At 42.7% G+C, this 20,271-nt stretch overlaps 1 protein-coding gene and 1 non-coding gene across 4 annotated transcripts in view; both read left to right on the forward strand.

Annotated features, from left to right (window-relative positions):
- The first annotated feature begins 220 nt into the window (after nucleotides 1-220).
- The window catches only part of ADCY9 (adenylate cyclase 9), a 121,683-nt gene continuing 101,632 nt past the window's right edge, over nucleotides 221-20,271 (forward strand). For 2 of the 3 annotated variants that reach the window (XM_025416701.3, XM_025416703.3), the window contains exons 1-2: nucleotides 221-365; nucleotides 578-2,313. In XM_025416701.3, coding sequence (XP_025272486.1) covers nucleotides 621-2,313 — 1,693 coding nt within the window. In that variant the 5' untranslated portion in view covers nucleotides 221-365; nucleotides 578-620. Of the gene's footprint in view, nucleotides 370-577; nucleotides 2,314-20,271 lie in introns of all 3 variants that reach the window. The other variant, XM_049110960.1, reaches the window with a different exon arrangement.
- On the forward strand, nucleotides 4,537-4,702 carry LOC112641110 (U1 spliceosomal RNA). Its single transcript, XR_003124510.1, has one exon. It is a non-coding gene; the product is annotated as a U1 spliceosomal RNA (small nuclear RNA).

Consider the following 20,271-nt stretch of genomic DNA (forward strand, 5'->3'; position numbering starts at 1 on the left):
GTCGCGGGAGCGGGCTCTGCGGCAGCGCCGCGCAGGGCGGCCGGCTGAGGGGCCCGCGCCCGCCGCGCCCTGCGCTCGGCGCCCGGCGTCTCCCGGCGCGCTGGGCATCCCCGCCCCGCTGGGTCGGCCCCGGAGGCCGGGAGCAGGCCCCGCTAGACGGGCCGCGCGCCGACGGCTCCTCAGGCTCGCACCGGCGCCGGGGCCTCGCTGCCGCTCGTCGCCGCCGGCCCGCAGCCTCCCGCGGGGTAGCCGGCCTCTGACGCAGGGGAGGCGCCGCTCCGCGCGGCATGAGGGGCCCGCCGCGGGCAGGAGGGCTGTGCCGGCGACGGCGGCTGGCGGCGTGAGGGGCTCGGCGGCCGGAGCAGGCGAGTGCGTGGGGGGGGGGGCGGGGGCCGAGGGGGAGCCCTGCGGGGCGGGACGGGGTGGCGGGGGAGCCCCGCCTAGACGTTTCGTGAGCACTCGGTGCCTCCCCGACCAGACCTCGGCGGCGGCCGCCGGCCGAGCTCGCGGCCCTCAGGCGCGGGTGTACCTGGGCCGGGACCGCTGCCGGGGTGACTCTGGCTGTCTTCGCCGACAGGTACCCGTGACCCCCGCCGGGAGGGTTCTGAGCGCTCGGCAACATGGCTTCCCCGCCCCACCAGCAGCTGCTGCAGCACCACAGCACCGAGGTGAGCTGCGACTCCAGCGGAGACAGCAACAGCGTGAGGGTCAAAATCAACCCCAGGCAGCTGTCCTCCAACAGCCACCCCAAGCACTGCAAGTACAGCATCTCCTCCAGCTGCAGCAGCTCTGGGGACTCGGGAGGGGTCCCCCGGAGAGCGGGCGCCGGAGGCCGCCTGCGCCGGCAGAAGAAGCTGCCCCAGCTGTTCGAGAGGGCCTCCAGCCGGTGGTGGGACCCCAAGTTCGATTCGGTGAACCTGGAGGAGGCTTGCATGGAGCGCTGCTTCCCGCAGACCCAGCGCCGCTTCCGGTATGCGCTCTTCTACGTCGGCTTCGCCTGCCTCCTATGGAGCATCTACTTTGGGGTACACATGCGGTCCAGACTGATTGTCATGGTGGCCCCAGCTCTGTGCTTCCTCGTAGTATGTGTGGGCTTTTTTCTGTTTACCTTCACCAAGCTGTATGCCCGGCATTACGTGTGGACCTCTCTGGTTCTCACCCTCCTCGTGTTCGCCCTGACCCTGGCTGCCCAGTTTCAGGTTTTGACGCCTCTCTCAGGACGTGTTGACAGCTCCAATCATACCCTTGCAGCCAAGCGCACAGACACTTGCTTATCTCAAGTGGGGAGCTTTTCCATGTGCATTGAAGTGCTCTTTTTGCTCTACACCGTCATGCACTTACCTTTGTACTTGAGCTTGTTTTTGGGAGTGGTGTATTCTGTTCTCTTTGAGACCTTTGGCTATCATTTCCGAGACAAAGACTGCTTTCCCCCACCTGGAGCAGGGGCCCCACACTGGGAGCTGCTGAGCAGAGCCCTGCTTCACGTCTGCATCCACGCCATTGGGATTCACCTATTTATCATGTCCCAGGTGAGATCTAGGAGCACTTTTCTCAAGGTGGGACAGTCAATTATGCATGGAAAGGATCTGGAAGTGGAAAAAGCCCTGAAAGAGAGGATGATTCATTCTGTGATGCCAAGAATCATAGCTGATGACCTGATGAAACAGGGGGATGAGGAGAGTGAGAATTCTGTCAAAAGGCATGCCACATCCAGCCCCAAGAACAGGAAGAAAAAGTCCTCCATACAGAAAGCCCCTATAGCATTCCGCCCTTTCAAAATGCAGCAGATCGAAGAAGTCAGTATTTTATTTGCAGATATCGTGGGCTTCACCAAGATGAGTGCCAATAAGTCTGCTCATGCCCTGGTGGGTCTCCTCAACGATCTGTTTGGTCGCTTCGACCGCTTGTGTGAAGAGACCAAGTGTGAGAAAATCAGCACCCTGGGTGACTGCTACTATTGTGTGGCGGGGTGTCCAGAGCCCCGGGCTGACCATGCCTACTGCTGCATTGAGATGGGCTTGGGCATGATCAGAGCCATCGAGCAGTTCTGCCAAGAGAAGAAAGAGATGGTGAACATGCGTGTCGGGGTTCACACAGGGACCGTCTTGTGTGGCATCTTGGGGATGAGGAGGTTCAAATTCGATGTGTGGTCCAACGATGTGAACTTGGCCAATCTCATGGAGCAGCTCGGAGTGGCCGGCAAGGTTCACATTTCTGAGGCCACAGCAAAATACCTAGATGATCGGTACGAAATGGAAGATGGGAAAGTTACCGAACGCCTTGGCCAGAGCGTTGTTGCTGACCAGTTGAAAGGTATGTGCATTTCTTTGCCTCGTCATCTCCCTCCCCAGCCCTGTTTGTGTTGGGGAAAATAAAAACCAAACAATCTTTTTCTAGTGTGAGTATCTGGAGGCAGATCAGTTGTCTCAGGACACCTCACCATGGGGGCATCTCAGGGCTGGTGAGACTTTTCCTCTGGTGAGTCAAATATCACAGATCTGTTCACACTGTGACAGTGCTGACCTAGATGAGACCTTTAGGAGGAAGGAGAACTTTGGAAATCTGTATCCTGCCAGTCAGCTGTTACTGTTTCTGAAATTCTGGGGGCAGGTCCAATGAATGTATGGGGTCGGAGCCCGTCAGCAGGCAGGACCTTGAGGTACTTTAACAGATTCTCTCTTCATGTTTCATTTGGTTGCTCTTAAATCCCATTAAAACCTTTTTCTATGCCTTTTTCCAAAACTGTGAAGAATAAAACCTTTTTCGACTTGAGGCCTCACTTTGCTGGAATAAGGAAGTTGGCTTAGCCCTACAGGACTCTCGAGAATTAGATGGAATCATATACCCCCAAGTACACACTGCCTTTACCTAGGTCTCTTTTTAAAAACAAAACAAAACAAAACATATTTTCAGTTTTAAACTTTCAGTTTTATCATGGTATTTGTCTTATCATATAATTCGCAGCATTTTAGAAATGCACCCAGAGCAGTGTTTAGACTCCCCTATACCCAACCCTTCGGATTTAGATCTGGTCTCTTGTCTCAGTCTTAAGCTCTTAAGTTCTTGATATCTTCACTGGGCTTCTTTTATTTTTCTTATTTTCACACAGGACAGAATTTTTTGAGGCCTGGGAAGTGACATATATATAGGCAAGTGGAACCCAAAGTGAGGATTCTGAATACCTAACCCCCAGCCCACTCCCTTTTAGTCTTTATGTTTTACTAAAATCTTCTGTGTTGGCGGTGTGTGTGTTGCGGGGGGGGGGGGGGGGGGGGGCGGGGCATCTGTTTTGGAAGTATGTAGAGAAAACATGTTGATTCTTAAAAGCCAAAATTTGTAAAGCTTATTGTGTTTTGTGGTGCCCATACGTTGCATGATTACACAGTAAAAAGCTCCAGGAAAAAGCTCATTGGGGGAAGGAACAGCTTAAGTCAGAAATGAGAGAAGTAGCACTATAAATCAGAGAGAGCTAAGTGGTTGTGTGTGGGGCCTGACATCATCCTATATGCTCAACTGATACTTTATTTCTTCTCTGCTTGTGATTGGAGGTTCTCATGTCATTTACATGTTATTCAGTGAGAGCACTTTATCTTTTTCCTGACTTATCTTTATTAATTTTGCTAGTAGTTGAAGAATTGATGGATTTAGTAGAAAAATATTTTCACCTGATCTTTCCCTCTGTCTAGAAAGCTCTAAATGTTACATTGATGAGGTCAGAAACTACACTTGGCAGTTCACTCGAGAGATTCGGTCATGGCAGTTGTCTTTCCCCGTAGGAGGGTGACTCTTGCTCTCAGAGTCTAAAGATGCCAGTGGAGCGTGGTGCGGATGTAATCCCCGCTTGACACTTTGGCGTCTTTAAGATCTGAGTGTTGCAGTCTCTGTCCTCAGGGGTTGTGGGACAGATTCCAGAGAATGGAGCAGTGCTATGTGACATTATGACAAGGATAGCAGTTTTGTAAGTGGTAATTTGAACAGTGTATTTCTTGAATAATCAAAACAAAAAACAGATGTAATCATCAAGTGTGTCTGGAAGTCGCCAAGTCTTTGACTCTTTGGCAATACCCATTTTTGTTAACTTATGGATAATTTTATTTTCAACTTCAAGTCAAGGGTCTCAAAGACACAATATGCTAGAATGGGTTATTAATTTTTTTTTACCTTCAAATAGTGTAAATTTGGTAAATTAACTTTTTAAGTTTGTGTATGTTGTATATTTATAGGGAAAAGTTTTACAACTGGATGGAAGGTAGGGGAAGATGGAAGACTTAGCTAAAACAGTGATAGTTTTATACGGTATTCTCTCCTTTAACTGTTTCCCTGAGGCCATGATTTTTGCTTTATTCAGCTCATTTTGAAAACCTTTGTGGATGGGACTCCAGTAATATAGGACGTCTACACAACTTCCTGCCTCTTTTTGAAGCTGCCCAGTCCTGTTCTCCTGTCATTGTACACATCTGCTAAATTGAGAACATAGCACAGTTTGTAGAAAACTCTTTTTATACATGAGGTTAAAGTTATATATTTAAAATTTCTAGACTTACATGGCAGGGGGATACTGTGATCATGAAGGTGGTTTTCCCAGGGTGTGGCTTATCCATTTGAACCCTGGATGTGCTGACCCTTGTGATTTCCCCAAATGTGGGAAACTCGACTGCATATAATATATGGTAGCAGGGGACTGCATTCATGCTCTCCCCTGTTTTAAAAAAATAAGTAAATAAAATAAAATTTCTTTTAACCTGTCTTGGAGTTTGTGGAGATATTTTCTCTCTACTATGTCAGGCATTAGCCTTTACCTCCCATTTCCTTTTCTGATAATGAGGTTAAAAATACCCAGTAGAGGAGTCTATAGAAATGAGTATTTGTAGACTGGGCACTCCAGAACCAGCCTGGCAGCGTGAAAAGTAGCTACTCCTCTGCAATTTATCTGGAAAGGTTTGTGGAAGGGGAGACTTTCATTATTTCTGCACATTCGCTCACTCTTTGAAAATTTTCATCGTGCTCTTATGATGTGCTCTGTGCTGTGGATGAGCAGATGGAGTTACCACAGTTCCTGACCTCAGCAAGCTTACAGTTCTAAAGATCATAGAGTGTGCAAAGTCAGGAACGCTGTATGGCAGTGCACATACTGAGGTGGATCTTGAGACCAAGCAGTGGCTCTCCAGGCAGATGAAAGAACATTCGGTGCAGTGGGAGTAACATGAGCAAAGGCTTGGGGTTATGGTTCTTGGTGGGTTGTAAATACAGTAGTTCATTAGGATAAGGGAGGGTGAGGGCTCAAGGGAAGGCGTTTATATTCAATACTGTAGGTAACAGGGAGCCACTGATAGGCTTTAGGCAGGAGGCTTAGGTGATCTAATTTGTAAGTTTAGAAGGCTTACTTTTTTAGTTCTCGGGAATGTAGGCTGGAAGGGTATGAGACGGGAGATTAGGAAGTTGTTTCAGTAAATCCCAGGCAGGGTTGATGGCAGCCTTAACCACGGTGACAGCAGTGGCATTAGAGGTGGTGGAACAGATATGAGCAGTAGCAGGACGAACTTGATAAGACATAGAGCCAGATTTTAGACAACTTGGAGGGCAAGAGGCTTGATTGTTTGAATGGGAGATGTCCTTTCAAGGTTTCTGGAGCTGATCTTGGGGACAGTGTGGAGTCAGGAATGAGTGAGACCTTTGAAGTTTCTGTGGTATGAATGGAAAATACAGAATCAAGTTGCAGAATATGAAACAGGCCAGGAACCCCTGGCTTGTTCATTCATTCATTCAACAAATAATTTATTTTGTGCTGGGCACAGTTCTAGTGCTGGGGATACAGCAGTGAACAAAACAGAAATTCCTGCCCTCGTGGTATTCTGTTCTAATAGGGCAGTCAGGCAGCAAACAAATAAGTGAAATATAAAATTTCTTTTGCATTAAGTTTTAAGGAGAAATCATAAAGCAAAAAGGAGGATATGGAGTATGTGTGCGTGTGTGCACATGCACGTGTGAAATTTTAGATAGGGTGGCCAGTCACTGAGAGAGAAGGTTGAAAGAATTTTCAGCATAGGACTAGGATTTTGAAAATGATCCAAAAAGTAAGAGGCAATTATTATTAAAGATAGGGAGAAATAGTGGGGTATGAGTGAGGGGAAGAAGCATCCTTTCACACCATTTAGGACAAACCTCTGTTCTGTTCTGCCTTGGGCCACAAGCCAAAAAGGTGAGAAAGATTGTCTGGAACTGTTTTTTGTTTCCTGTAGTAGATAGTCACAAAGACAGAAGGTGAAACTGTCAGAAGGTATCTATAAACGTCTGAAATATTAGGAAGCTGAAATGGAGTGCACAATCACTCCAAATTGACAGCAACAACCATGTCTTTATGAAGGGAATATCTGGTAGCTATCGCCAACCTTTTAGGCTTATGGAGCAACTGGGGGAAAGATTTGCTGGTGTGCATTGGGGCAGATCATCATCAGCTGCTGGCCACAGTGACCAAAACCTTCCCCAAGTGCTAATAGGCAGCACTTAGAAAGTTACTGTCTATCCCCCTGCTCGGACCATTCCTCAAATTGACGATGGGCTGAGGCACTCTGAGCTTTAGCCTTTGCCAACGCCTGTCCCAAACTGGCAGTCTGGGCCCTTGTTGCCTGCCAGCTGGCAGTTAAGTGCCCTACCCAAGTACCTGTTTTAAGTGCAGTTTGCTTGCTCAGGTGCACTCCTTGCTTCACCTGACAGCTTGGATAGCTTGTCACTACCCAAGCATGTACGCTTGCCACTGTGGTGCTAGCCTGTAGCTGACAGCTCAGTGCTTCCTCTAAAGTCATGTCAAGAGGGCAGCCCCGGTGGCGCAGCGGTTTAGCGCCGCCTGCAGCCCAGGGCGTGATCCTGGAGACCTGGGATTGAGTCCCACATCAGGCTCCCTGCATGGTGCCTGCTTCTCCCTCTGCCTGTGTCTCTGCCTCTCTCTCTCTCTCTCTAGCTGTGTCTCTATGAATAAATAAATAAAATCTTAAAAAAAAAATAAAGTCATGTCAAGAAATTCTGTGTTCACCTGCACCCTAGAGTGGGCTGTCTTGTGCACGTTAAAACATACGTTCTTGGGTGGCAAGCTAAGATGAAGCAGAAAATTTGGTTTGGCAACTGTGATTGGAGACGACAAACAGCTGTGGTGTTGATGTTCCGGCAGCCCCTGGTGACAACGTATTCAGGCTTCTTCAGGCCAAATTACATGCCTTCCAGCAAGGAGCACACAGGTGTTAATTCTGAGGACCAGCTTTTGAGCAGAATTAGCCCTTGGCAAAGAAAGTTAGGAATATGGTTTGCTGAATGGCAGGTGGAATGAAGGAAGGACGGTAATCCTTTAGGTAGAATTAAGAAAGGGAAAAATAAAAAAAAAAAGATTTTATTTATTTATTCATGAGAGACACAAAGAGAGAGAAGCAGAGACACAGGCAGAGGGAGAAACAGGCTCCATACAGGGAGCCTGACGCGGGACATGGTCCGGGTCTCCAGGATCAGGCCATGGGCTGAAGCGACATTAAACCTCTGAGCCACCAGGGCTGCCCATGAAAGGGAAAAACTAAAAAGAAGCAAATAGCATAAGTAAAGAAATTTCAGAGTTTTCTTTTATTAGCCAGCCTGATTTTTTTTTTTTTTGCCAGCCTGATTTAAATAACGATTGTGTTTCTACCTCCTGTTCAATGTCACCTGCAGTACTTTGCTGTGGAGTAATAATCTTGAAAGAAAACATTGAATTTTCTATTGTGTATGCATGTGCCTAAACTTTCCTCTTTTTGTTGGTTGGTGATTTCAGTGTTGGGATTTTTATAGGACAGTGATTATTAATCATTAGAGTTCTGCAGGACCCCTCTCCCAGGGATGATAGATGGTTGCTGACCACCAGAGGAGTGGCTGAGTAGTTCCTCATCCATGCATCTCTTGGCATCATTTGTTCTTTGCACATGAGACACTAAAGACCTGTTTTCCCCAGCAGGAACTAGCATCCTTGGAGGGAATTTTATAAGGAGGTGAGAGTTTTTGAAATAGGAAGAGCACTGGCATGTGAGATCTAGACTGGCCTCATTAAGAGGTAAGGGAACTGAGTGCATCACAGGCAGACTGGGGCTACGGCACACAGAGTAATGGGCCAAGGGCAGGGATAGTCTTCCCTGAAGAAGCCTGGATAAGGCCGTGATGTTCATCAATCTTGTTCATACTCTGGTAGACTGTACCGGCCAAGCCAACCCATGGCCACCTAAGTCAGGTTTGGAGAAACTGTACTTTGTAAAACTTGCTCCTATAAATCAGGTTTTTGTTGTTTTCCCTTAGTATTTGCTGCTTTTGCACTTGTAAGAAAATGCTCAGCATGTGTAGTCTGCTGAGGTTGGGAGAGAGGCTCACTTCCTTAGAATAGGCTGAAGGTCAAGCCCCCAGAGACTGGTGGTGGTAGTGGCAGTAGCAGAACCAGAAAGGGAGTGAGGGACAGAAACAGCTTTGGGAACGGGTGGGATTCTGCTACTGAGATGATCAGGAACAGCTGTGGCCAACTGATGAGGCTTTCCATCAGCCTGTGGTTCCCTTCATAAACTCTTAGGTCTCAGGACCCTTCTATATCCCTAAAAATTATTAGAGAAACTAAAGAGCTCTTGGTTATGTGCCTTATCTATTGATATTTATTATATTAGAAATTGAAACAAACTGAGATGTTTAAGAGAATCTTTCCTTATAATTCATTTCAAAATATTAACAAATCCATTGTACCCATTGCATGTTAATATAAATAACATTTTTATAAAGATATTTATATGTTAAATATATTTTTAAAATTTTATTTTAAATTTCAGTATCGTTAGCTTACAGTGTTATACTTTCAGGTACAATATAGTGAGTCAGCAATTTAACTGTATTTTCAAAATCAAAGATATTTGGTGAGAAGAATGATACCATTTTACATTTTTGCCTTTACATTTTCTCCGTAATGTCCAGATTAATAAAAAACTGCTGGATTCTTGAAAAAACTATTTAAATACACATTAAGAATTTACCAGTTGAACCCTTTTTAAATGTGTTAGCTGGATTTTCTTAACTGCTTTAGCATTCAGTCTGTTGCAGGATGTTGAAGAATGTGTAGAAAGTTTGGCTTCACAGAGATACCTAGTTCAGTAATGGAACATTTTAATAGCTTTTTTAGGTAATTGTGGCTATTTTTCTTTGATGCTGCACCAACACTCAGTAAGTGGTAGTTTCTTGAAGATTAGTTACAAATGGAATCTGAAATCCTATTAGTCAGTTTTTTGGTATGGGATTAAAACCACGCCGCCACCTTTTATAGGTAGGCTTCATGCCCACTATGGGGCTTGAACTCACGACCTCAAGATTGAGAGTCACGTGCTCTACCGACTCAGCCAGCCAGGCGCCCCAAAACTGCATTTATTTTTTTTTTTAATTTTTATTTATTTATGATAGAGAGAGAGAGAGAGAGAGAGGCAGAGGGAGAAGCAGGCTCCATGCACCGGGAGCCCGACGTGGGATTCGATCCCGGATCTCCAGGATCGCGCCCTGGGCCAAAGGCAGACGCCAAACCGCTGCGCCACCCAGGGATCCCTGCATTTATTTTTAAATTAATCTTTACCCAGGTGTGATTTTGTAACATAATGCATTGGTCATTTGGAAACTATTGGTTTCTTGAGTTTGCAGGTCTCTCAAATGTTGACATAAGCAGAGTTTTTAAATACCGGGAAGATGTCGACTTCACAACGGCAGAAGTTTTCTCATTCTCGTTTTCACTTGAAAGTTTGAATTTTATCACTGGCAACAAATATTGTCAGTTGTTTTTCTTGAAGTGACAGACTCATTTTGTTCATTTTTTAGGAACAATCTGCTAAATATGCTAGTCTGAGTGACCGCAGTTTGTAGGTCAAGTATAAATGATGTTCCATCCAAAAAGCAGCTAGTTCAGTTTGCAACCCAGAGAACTGTGGAGGTGCTTTTCTATGCGTGTGCAGTGGCAATGCTGTGGCCCCACTTCCTATTTTAACACAGTTGCTCAAGGTTGAAATTTAACACAATTATTTATTTTTACTGCATTACCATCTTAGGTGAAATGGAGTAATTTTTTTTTCCTTCTGCAAGTGCATCGTAGTAAAGAACACAATGATAATTCAGACAGCCTGGTGTCACCACCTTGATTCCTAGTGGTTTTACCCACAATTGCTTTTATACTGATGCCAGCACTGAAAAGGACAAATAATGTGCTAGCATTATGAGAATAGTTTTGACCCCACGGATGGATGCCCTGCAGAGGTCTCTGGGACCCCTGAGGGTCTGCAGAAATACTTTGGGAATGCTTCTCTAAGCTGTAAGATAGGAAGCCTAAGGGTTTTGTACCTGCTACCCAAACACACACTCTCATGTATACGAAACCTCTCAGACTGGACATATGATGGACATGGTGCATTTACTGTGGAAGCACCAAGTGACTTTAGTTCATACCTTTATTTTTTTCTAAACTCCTTTCTGGCTCTGCCAAATTTTTGTTGATGTGTTTAGAGTTCACAATGAAGACCCATCAACTTTGTTTTTCTTAAATTTTTTTCCCCAGGGCTTACCCTTTGGCAATATAGTTTAGTGGATGGTTGCATGGGTTTTGGTTTCTGATATATTTGCATTCAGTCCTCAGTTGTGCAGTTTCTGAACTGGGGAGCCTTGGGCAAGCTATGTAGGGACTCTCCAATTTACAGAAGTGACAGTACCTCTGTCAGAGGGTTATTGGGAGAATCGAGTGAGAGGACTGGAAGGAAAGCCCTTATTAGTGTAGTGACTTGCCCATGATTGATTTATTCGATTAATAATAACCAACTCTTCTGTCCGGCTGAGTCGCATTTTGTACTGTACTCAAGTGTGTTTCTTTTTTCCTACACTCTGGTGCAGTCTTGTATAATTTGGTACTGAAACCCAAAACACACCAGGGACTGTGATTGTGTCAGTTTTTCAAATTAAAAAGGGCAAGTGTCCAAAATACAAAAGAGTGTAGCTTGCCCTGGTTAAACTGGAGCTGCCAAATTTGGCAACTTATTTACTGAAAACCCCAGGGAGTGCAGGCAGCATTGTTCTTGGGCTGCTTCTGGTCCCCAGAGCTTAGGGGTACTTAAGATGATGTGGCCCTTGATAATTGAGGAATTATGGGGAAATCTTCAGCTTGGTGACTCTGGAGATACTGGCTGAAGTTTGAACTAGAACAGTTATTCAGCTCTGCCGTTTTCTACTATAAACTCATATATTTACTTATTCAATAAATATCAGATGAGTTCCTATTATTTGTGAAGCTTGGGCTAGGTTCTGGAGAAAGAGCCCTCTGCACTCTGGGAGCATGCAGCCTAGAAGGGGAAGTAGACATTAATCAAATTATCACCTGAACAAATATACACTAGATTTACTTATATTACAAATGGGGCTGGGAGGTAGGGACTTATCATTTCCATTTCATAGGTGAGAGGACTGAAGCACAGAGATTAAGTGACACAGGGTGGCCACATAGTGGTAAAGCCAGTATTTAGATCCAAGGGGGCTGTATTAGGAAACACTAGTGCCCACTTGGTGGAATTGTGGTGAGGATTAAAGGAGAAAATGATGTTAAGTACGTAGAAAAGTACTTGGCACCCAGTGGCACTCAATAGGGATTAGATGCATTAGGTAGTGAGAGTGGAGCAATTTTTTTTTGCAGCATCAATGGCAGAAAAATAACTATACCTTTGTGTAGCTTTTTCCAGCTCCCAGAGTGTTTGCATGGATGCACATTGTTATCTCAGCTGTTCTGAAGTCTTAGGATTATGGGAACTATGTATGTTTAGAAGTTTATATTTTATTTGCCTGCTTCTTTCCCATTATAGGATTTTTTTTTTTTTTTTTTTAGAGGGAGGAGCAGTGGGAGGGAGAGAGAGAATCTTAAGCAGGCTCTGCACTGGGAGTGGGGGTCAATCCCAGGACGTTGAGATCATGACCTGAACAGAAACCAAGAGTGGGACGTTTAACTGATGGAGCCACCCAGGACCTCCCTCTCCCCCTGCCTGCCCCTTGTAGGGTTTCCAGGCTGAATTGGTTTCTTAACCTCTTCCAAAAGTGACCAATGACTTCTTTCAAGAGTCAATAAATTCTTGGATTTTAGCTTATTTAATATATTTCACTCTGTTACCAAGATCATTTTTTTTTTTTTTGATGCTTAAACTGTCCCATCTTGGGCCTATGGGAGCACCTTCAGGTTGCACCTGAGTTCTTTTCATACAACCCTGTAGTCTTTAATTTTTACACATTTAGTAATATTACACATTTAGTAATATTTTTAAGGAGATGAGAATAGGTATTAAAATTTCATTAATTTTGTTTGATAGGTTTATTCCAAGAGACTGAGCTAGTTTTCCCTCTCCTTTATTATTTTTTATTTTTATTTTTTAAAAAGATTTTATTTATTCACTCATGAGAGACAGAGAGAGAGGGGGGGGCAGAGACACAGGCAGAGGTAGAAGCAGGCTCAGGGAGCCTGATGTGGGACTCGGTCCCAGGACTTCAGGATCATGCTCTGGACCAAAGGCAGGTGCTAAACCGCTGAGCCTCCCAGGGATCCCCTCTCTCCTTTTTATTTTATTTTATTTTATTTTATTTTATTTATTTATTTATTAAATTTTTTTTTAAATTTATTTACGATAGTCACACAGAGAGAGAGAGAGAGAGAGAGAGAGGCAGAGACATAGGCAGAGGGAGAAGCAGGCTCCATGCACTGGGAGCCTGATGTGGGACTCGATCCCGGGTCTCCAGGATCGCGCCCTGAGCCAAAGGCAGGCGCTAAACCGCTGCGCCACCCAGGGATCCCCTCTCTCCTTTTTAAAAAAGAAAATTAATAGTATATGCATGTTTATATGAGGAAACAGCGCTGCAGAAGAAACAGTTTGTGCTGCTTCAAGTTCTTTGGAAGCTTTAATTTGTATTCTTACAACTGAGAATTGTAGAGCAATGCAGCATTTGTTTGTCCTCTCTTCCCACTAACGCCTGCCCAGGGACAGGTGCCTGTGAATGTGGATAAGTGGAGACAAAGAAATAAAATGAAAGGAATCCTAAACCAAAATGTAGACTGTTTGCAAACTGAAGAGTGCCCTCAGCCCAGGAAGCCCCCTCCTCCAGCACAGCTGTGGAACGTTCCAGAAGGCCCAACTCCAGGAATTCCCTTCATGGGAAACTTGTTCTGAATAATGCTTCCTGGAATGACTGCCCTGCCGCTCCCCTTTCCATCTTGCATAACGTGTATTTGACTTATTTATTTTTGTTTAGGATCTTTCTTCATCCCACCAGAATGTGTCTCCAGAGCAGGGATTTTCCCATGTTTTATTTTCTGCTGTATTTCTAGTGCTGGGAACATAGTCTGGCATATAGTAGATGCTCAATAATATTTGTTTCAGTGATTAAATGAATGCATGATTGCATGAATATATACTATAACTACTTACACTCTACATGTGGGCACTGTCTTGTATGTGAAACTACACCCTGGACATCCATACAGAATAGACCAGAAGGTAGATGGAGGGCAATGATTGTTTTTTAAGGAATGGTTGAGTGGTTAAATAGATAGGTAGGATCTTGCAAGGACCCAGGGAAGGAGGCAGAGAGAGAGAGCGAGCTGCAAACACACAGTGCCTGGTGACCTAGGGCATGGGTGCTGGAGAACGAGCAGCCTCAGGACTGAGGGCTCCAGGGTGCTGCCAGTGAAGGCTGCCAGGCAGTGGGGGCTGGGCTGTAGGGCAGTAACTCAGGTCACTGAAACCCAAGTGTTTATTTAGGGCCCAGGAAATGTGGAGTTGAATGGCTTAGTTTAGGCAGTCATTTTTAAGCTTTTTAAAATGGAGATTTCAAGGAGTGTATTTATCTTTAATAATACTGTAGCTCCTTATAATTCTTATTTGATTATCATTTATGCACATGAAAAACCAGCATATCCTTTTTTTGGCAAAGCTCCAGGATAGTCTTTGTGCATAATTTCCAGGATTTTTATGTAATGCTATTAAATTCATTTTTTTTCCTTCCACAGAAAAATGTGCTACTGAAAGCAGCTTTTGAATCATTTATATTCATGTTTGAATTGTTTGGGAAATATTAACTTCAGCTTTTCACCAGTTAGTTTGTAGAGAGGAAGAAAACCCATATGTATGTGATTTATTTTCTTGTATATGGGATATTAAAATACAATAAACCATTAAGGCTTTGACATTTTAAGTAAAAGAGTCTATTGCACATGGTTCAGTGAGTTTTACCCTGTTAAGTGTTAATATTCAAAGTGTGGATTGTATTGTATTCTGTAACTTCATATATGAGTTCTTTTCCCCCTAAGAGAATGCTTATGGTCATTAATGTTAATTTTTGTTTTGTGAATGAGCTGTCTAAAATTTGGAGAATTAGCTTTTCATCTTAAGATGTTTTCTCTGCTATAGTGAAACACTTTCTGCTTCTTAGTTTCTTCCTATTTGTAAAACATAAAGTTTGAATAGATCCCACTCCCTTCTCTAAAAGCAGCAGAGCTTCTCATATGATTGGAAAATAGTATGTGTTCTTAATATGAAGAAGTAGTTTCTTCTTCATCCATCTCTTTAAACTGTGAGCCCTCATTTAGGCACATCTAGCATATGGAAACTCAGATTTACAGAACCTAAATTTCAGGGCAGGTGTGTGATTCTTCACTTTCTATATAGGAATCTTTTTTTTTTTTTTTTTCTATATAGGATTCTTTACTTGCTTTACATATCAATGAATAAGATTGAATTATAGGGGTATAATACATAGTTTTTTTTTAATCACATTTGTGACATAAAGCAGAGTATCATTAGAGGAACCCCACTTGATTTGTAAGTTTGAGAAACGCTCTTGAAATGGCTTGGAGAAAATGTGATTAAATTTTTTAAAAATATGCTTTAATTCCTGTTTGAACATTATTTTAGAGAAAGATTGGAAGGTTAGTTGCCAATACAATTAATTTCACTGTTTTGGCAGATTTTTCCACTAGTAGAACAGAGCAAATACTGGATTTAATAATGTTCGTACTAATTATTCCATTAACAAAAGACTTGCTTGCTCCAGATGGTGAGTTCCTGGACCTGCCAACTGTATACTTGTACCATAGTCATATATTTACTGTATATTTAGCGTGACTCTAGTAGTCCAAAAATTAATATACCTGGAAAACATCTACCTTTGACCTTGCAATTAGAAATTAGAGGTCAACAGTGATAAAAGGAAATCCTTGGATTTATTTATTTATTTATTTTTATAAATTTTTAAAAAATTATTATTTATTTATGATAGGCAGACAGTGAGAGAGAGAGGCAGAGACACAGGCAGAGGGAGAAGCAGGCTCCATGCACTGGGAGCCCGACGTGGGATTCGATCCTGGGTCTCCAGGATCGCGCCCTGGGCCAAAGGCAGGTGCTAAACCACTGCGCCACCCAGGGATCCCCTTGGATTTAATTATAAAGGATTTATAAAAGATTTTGAATGGTCTTCTTATCCTGTCTTAAGAACAGCAAAGTGGCTCAGGAAAAGTAATATAATATTTGTTGTAATGTCCATTGCTGGTGAAACAAAGTGGCAAAGGAAAAACACTCTACTTTGTCCTCAAAGGCAGTGTTGTCATTGGCTACATGTGTCATCTGACCTGAGAGAGAATTTCACCCCAACAAAGACCCACCTTGTGAAACTGTAGCTCCCCTTAGAGAAAGTGTTATTCACAGCCTGTTGGAGTCACATGTTTCTAGGACTGAAGCACTGACTCAGTGTGTAAGTAACTGCGCAAGGTCAAAACTCTTAGAACTACCATGCAAACAAAAAATTTTCTGTTTTTGTCTCTAACACACATTTCACAGCGAATTTCTTAGCTAGAGTAGCTTCATTAACTCTGTTCTTTTCAGCTCCTGAAAGAAAACCGTGATTCTGAACACTTTCAGAGCTGATGGTTCTCAGATACCATCTTTGTCCCTCTGCCAACTGACGTTCACATGGAAATGTTTGGTTTCGTGGCACCAGTCATGATGTTACTTTATTTAGTTGCTATTAAATTTCCAATTCCATATACTCCCCTGGAGGTATTCCAGTTTGCACTAAGGTTTCTGTTTCTTTCCGCAGCATTGCTATGGTGTGTGGAACTTTCCTGAACAAGGAATGTGAACAAGAGTCTCAGAGTGGATGATTTTTTCTTTTCTTTTTTCTTTTTTTTATATTTTTTTTTAAATTTTTTTTAACTTTTATTTATTTATGATAGTCACAGAGAGAGAGAGAGAGAGAGAGAGAGAGGCAGAGACACAGGCAGAGGGAGAAGCAGGCTCCATGCACCGGGAGCCCGATGTGGGATTCGATCCTGGGTCTCCAGGATGGCGCCCTGGGCCAAAGGCAGGCGCCAAACCGCTGCGCCACGCAGGGATCCCTTCTTTTTTTTATAAAAGCTTTTTTTGAAGATATAGTTTGCATATTATGCAGTTCATTCATTTAAAGCATTAATTTGGTGATTCTTAGTATATTCACAGATCTCTGTAACCATTAATATAAGTGATTTAAAAACATTTTTATTACCCTAAAAAGAAACCCTATAATCATTAGCAGTTATTCTCCATCTCCCCTAAAACCTCCAGCTCCTGGCAACCGCTAATCTACTTTCTGTCTCTAGAGATTGGCCTGTTCTGTACATTTCATATGAATGGAGTCCTACAATATGCAGCCTTTTGTGTCTGGCTTCTTTCACTCAGCATACTGTTTTCTGGGTTCGTCTATGTTGTAGTATGTGTCAATACTTCATCCCTTTTTATGATAATATAATAGCCTATTGTATGGATAGACCATATTTTATTTGTCCATTGATGGAAAAAGACCATATTTTATTTGTCCAGTTGATGGAAAAGCTCTTCTTGTTTGAAATCGACAGTCAGGCTGACTGAAAATAAGTTGAAAGGGTAAAAAAAAAACAAACCTTCTTATTATTTAATAATAAACCTTGATTAAAATTTAGGCACTTTGTTTTCACTGCTGTTTACGTGATTTCCCAAAAGGCATGATTAAATGAGAATTGATACCAAATTGTATGTTAATAAAAATGTTTCACATAATCTTTTTTTTTTTAAACTGCTGTCCTCTTTTCTGTGCTTGATCTAGGTTGATTAAATGTTAAATTCTCTGATCTTTTTCTTTTCTCCTATCCAGATCCCTAAAAGACAGCTTTAGGGGAAGCATATGGTTGAATATGAAAGCAGCCTCATTTAGTATGTTAAATATAAGTATCAATTAACGTAAGCCTTTCTGGATTTACCAAGAGCTGAGGATTTTCTCCTTTAATCAAACAGACATTTTCCTCTTTTAACCTGATTAAACATTTGGTTTTACATTTCTGAAATGTATATAACACTTCATAAAAATGAAATATATCAAATAAATTAATTTTCCCAATGACTCAGTTATTTTTATTCTTGTCATTCAGCTTTTGATGAAACAGCAATTTTCCTATAAAAATAAGAATTTGCTTTACTATAGATTAACCAAGATTACTCTGTTTTTCCATTTCTTAACATTTTAAAATAATTTTCCTGCTTGCTCTCTTGCTGTCAATTTATATAGCTATTGGTATGTTTTTCTGTAACAGAAAAACTTCTGTTTTTCTGGTTTTTACTTTCTTCCATAAAGAAGCCCAAATAACTAAGCTTATTAACTCTGTAGATATCATTTGATTAAGAGAACTAAGAATTAGGTCTCTGTGCAATTTTTTTGTTGTCAGCTATATTCTGAATAAGTTGCTAGGTACTGAGTTCAGGATGAGTAAGATGTTATGACAGTTATTTTTAGCATATTTCTTAAAGGGGAGGAGAAAGGGAAATTTGAATCAAATTTATGTGTTCATAAATAGAGCATGGTTTCCACAAGACCATAGATTACTTTTGACTAAGTGGAACTAGAAAATGGGTATAACAGATTGGATGAAGAATTAATTAGAGTTAATTAACAATTAACTCTATAACTAGTTACATTACAAAGCTAAAATGTGAATGTTTAATTAGGGAAGTATTGATGTTGAAATTTACCAGAATTTTGGGAAAGTACTTTGCAGGCTTACCCAAGAAGCCTCTGGTAAGAATGACTGTATAGAGATTTTGCATGTTGTCTAATATACCTGCCAAGGAAGAATAGGCTACATTTCTTCTTTTTTTTAAACTGAGGGTGTGCATGGATTCTCATCCCAGAAATATAGTAGTTTGGCATTCAGCAATGCTAGTTAGTTGTTGTTGCTTGTTTTGGGGAGGTTTGTTCTTTCTGAAGAGTCTCGCTGGGAGCCAGACTGCCGGATGGGTATCCAGCCAGGTCTGTGCTCTGCTCCCCACTCCACGGGTTATGTGGCCATGTCTGCCAAGTTTGCTAAAGCATTGGCCCTCAAATTTTGTAAGGCTGTTCTTTTAGATTAAAAATTAAAATAGATTTGGGTTGCCTGGGCAGTTCAGACAGTTAAGTGTCCGGCTCTTGATCCCCACTCAGGTCTGGATCTCAGGGTTGTGAGTTAAGCCCTGTGTTTAAAAATCAAAATTAAAATAAAATAAAAATAAAGTCAATTCTTAGGAGTACAGATTGTTAGCTCTTAATTTTTAAAGTGATTAATATGTGGTTACTTCATAAATGGCAGTCTGCATATTGGTTTTCTCTCCAGGGGAGCACATTGCCTAACCTGAAGGGTTTTTCGGTTGAGATTAATGAGATCATGCACATTAGAGCACCTGGCACATGCTAGGTGTGTAGCAGATGTTGATTTTTGCCCTCTTTCCACCCCACCCAAACCTGTTTTCATGTGCATTGAAATCCATGTAATAGAGGTTACCCCATAGTAGCTATGAGAAGCAGGGGGCACAGTGGGAGCATGAGTCCTATAATGGCGAAGCCTCTTGCCCAGCAGGTGCTAGTGGCAGGAAGCTCCGCATCCCCGCTGTCATTCAGGGAAGAAGTCAGCTGCAGGCTTCCCTCATATCCAGAGAGACCTCATCTTTGGTACTCACCTGCCCTTCCTTTGTGTCTCTTGGAGCCCTGATTTTGGCCTCCCCCAGGCCGTGCATGTGAAGCACAGCATGATCCCAGTAAGAGAGAGCATAAAAACAGGTAGATAAAAAACTGGACCCAGTGTCCTGCACATGGTGGGGTGCACAGAAAAATAAAGCTGGGTGAGAACAGTGTCACTGATAAGAGTGATTTTGTATCTGATGGGTGAAAGGTGCATTCATCTCTCTGAATAGATGTGAGTTAATATTATGGCTGATTCAAGACCATGAATACAACACTTGAATTCCCCCTTCCCACCTTCTGTAGATAAAGAAAAATGTATATTCACATGTCAGATATTTAGTTCAGATTTCTCCACGGGGAAGCGTTAGCCGCTTGTCCAGTGCCTACACTCTGGGGGTGGGGTGGGGTAACATTTCTTATGTTAGTCTTTGTAAGATGGTCTGAAAAGCCCTTGCATGGGGGACTCAGTATTTATTGAAAGCTAACTTGCCTCCCAGCCTAAATGCAGGCCTGGTGGTGCTGTCCCGACTGCTTTCATAAACTTTCTCTGATACTGGTCCACTGATGGGGTTCTTGTGCTTTATCTAGAACTTTCTAAAGCCTTATAATCTGTCACTTCCCTCCCACTCCCACCCTTGCTGTTATCCTAGAGTTTCCTGATGCTCTGTTCACTTTTTTTTAAAGTTACATGAAGTTTATATAACATAAAATTAACCATTTTAAAGTTAATAATTCGATGGTATTTCATGCATTCAGTGTTGCACAACTATCCCCTCCGATTCTAAAACATTTAAAAAAAACATCTAAAAAAAGAAAACCAAACATTTCCATCACCCCAAAAAGAAAACCCTGTGTCCAGTAGCAGTCACTTCCCATCCCTCCTTTCTCCTAGCACGTGACATCCACTAACCTTCTTTCTGTCTCTGCATTTCCCTGTGCTAGATATTTCATAAGAATGAATCATACAGGGATCCCTGGGTGGCGCAGCGGTTTGGCGCTTGCCTTTGGCCCAGGGCGCGATCCTGGAGACCCGGGATCGAATCCCATGTCGGGCTCCCGGTGCATGGAGCCTGCTTCTCCCTCTGCCTGTGTCTCTGCCTCTCTCTCTCTCTATCTGTGTGACTATCATAAATAAATAAAAATTAAAAAAAGAATGAATCGTACAATGTGGTGTCTTTCACTTAGCATCATGTTTTTAATGTTCATCTACATTGCAGTGTATACTGA

The sequence above is a fragment of the Canis lupus genome, chromosome 6 (assembly GCF_003254725.2).
Source record: "Canis lupus dingo isolate Sandy chromosome 6, ASM325472v2, whole genome shotgun sequence".
In the NCBI taxonomy this organism is placed as follows: Eukaryota; Metazoa; Chordata; class Mammalia; order Carnivora; family Canidae; genus Canis; species Canis lupus.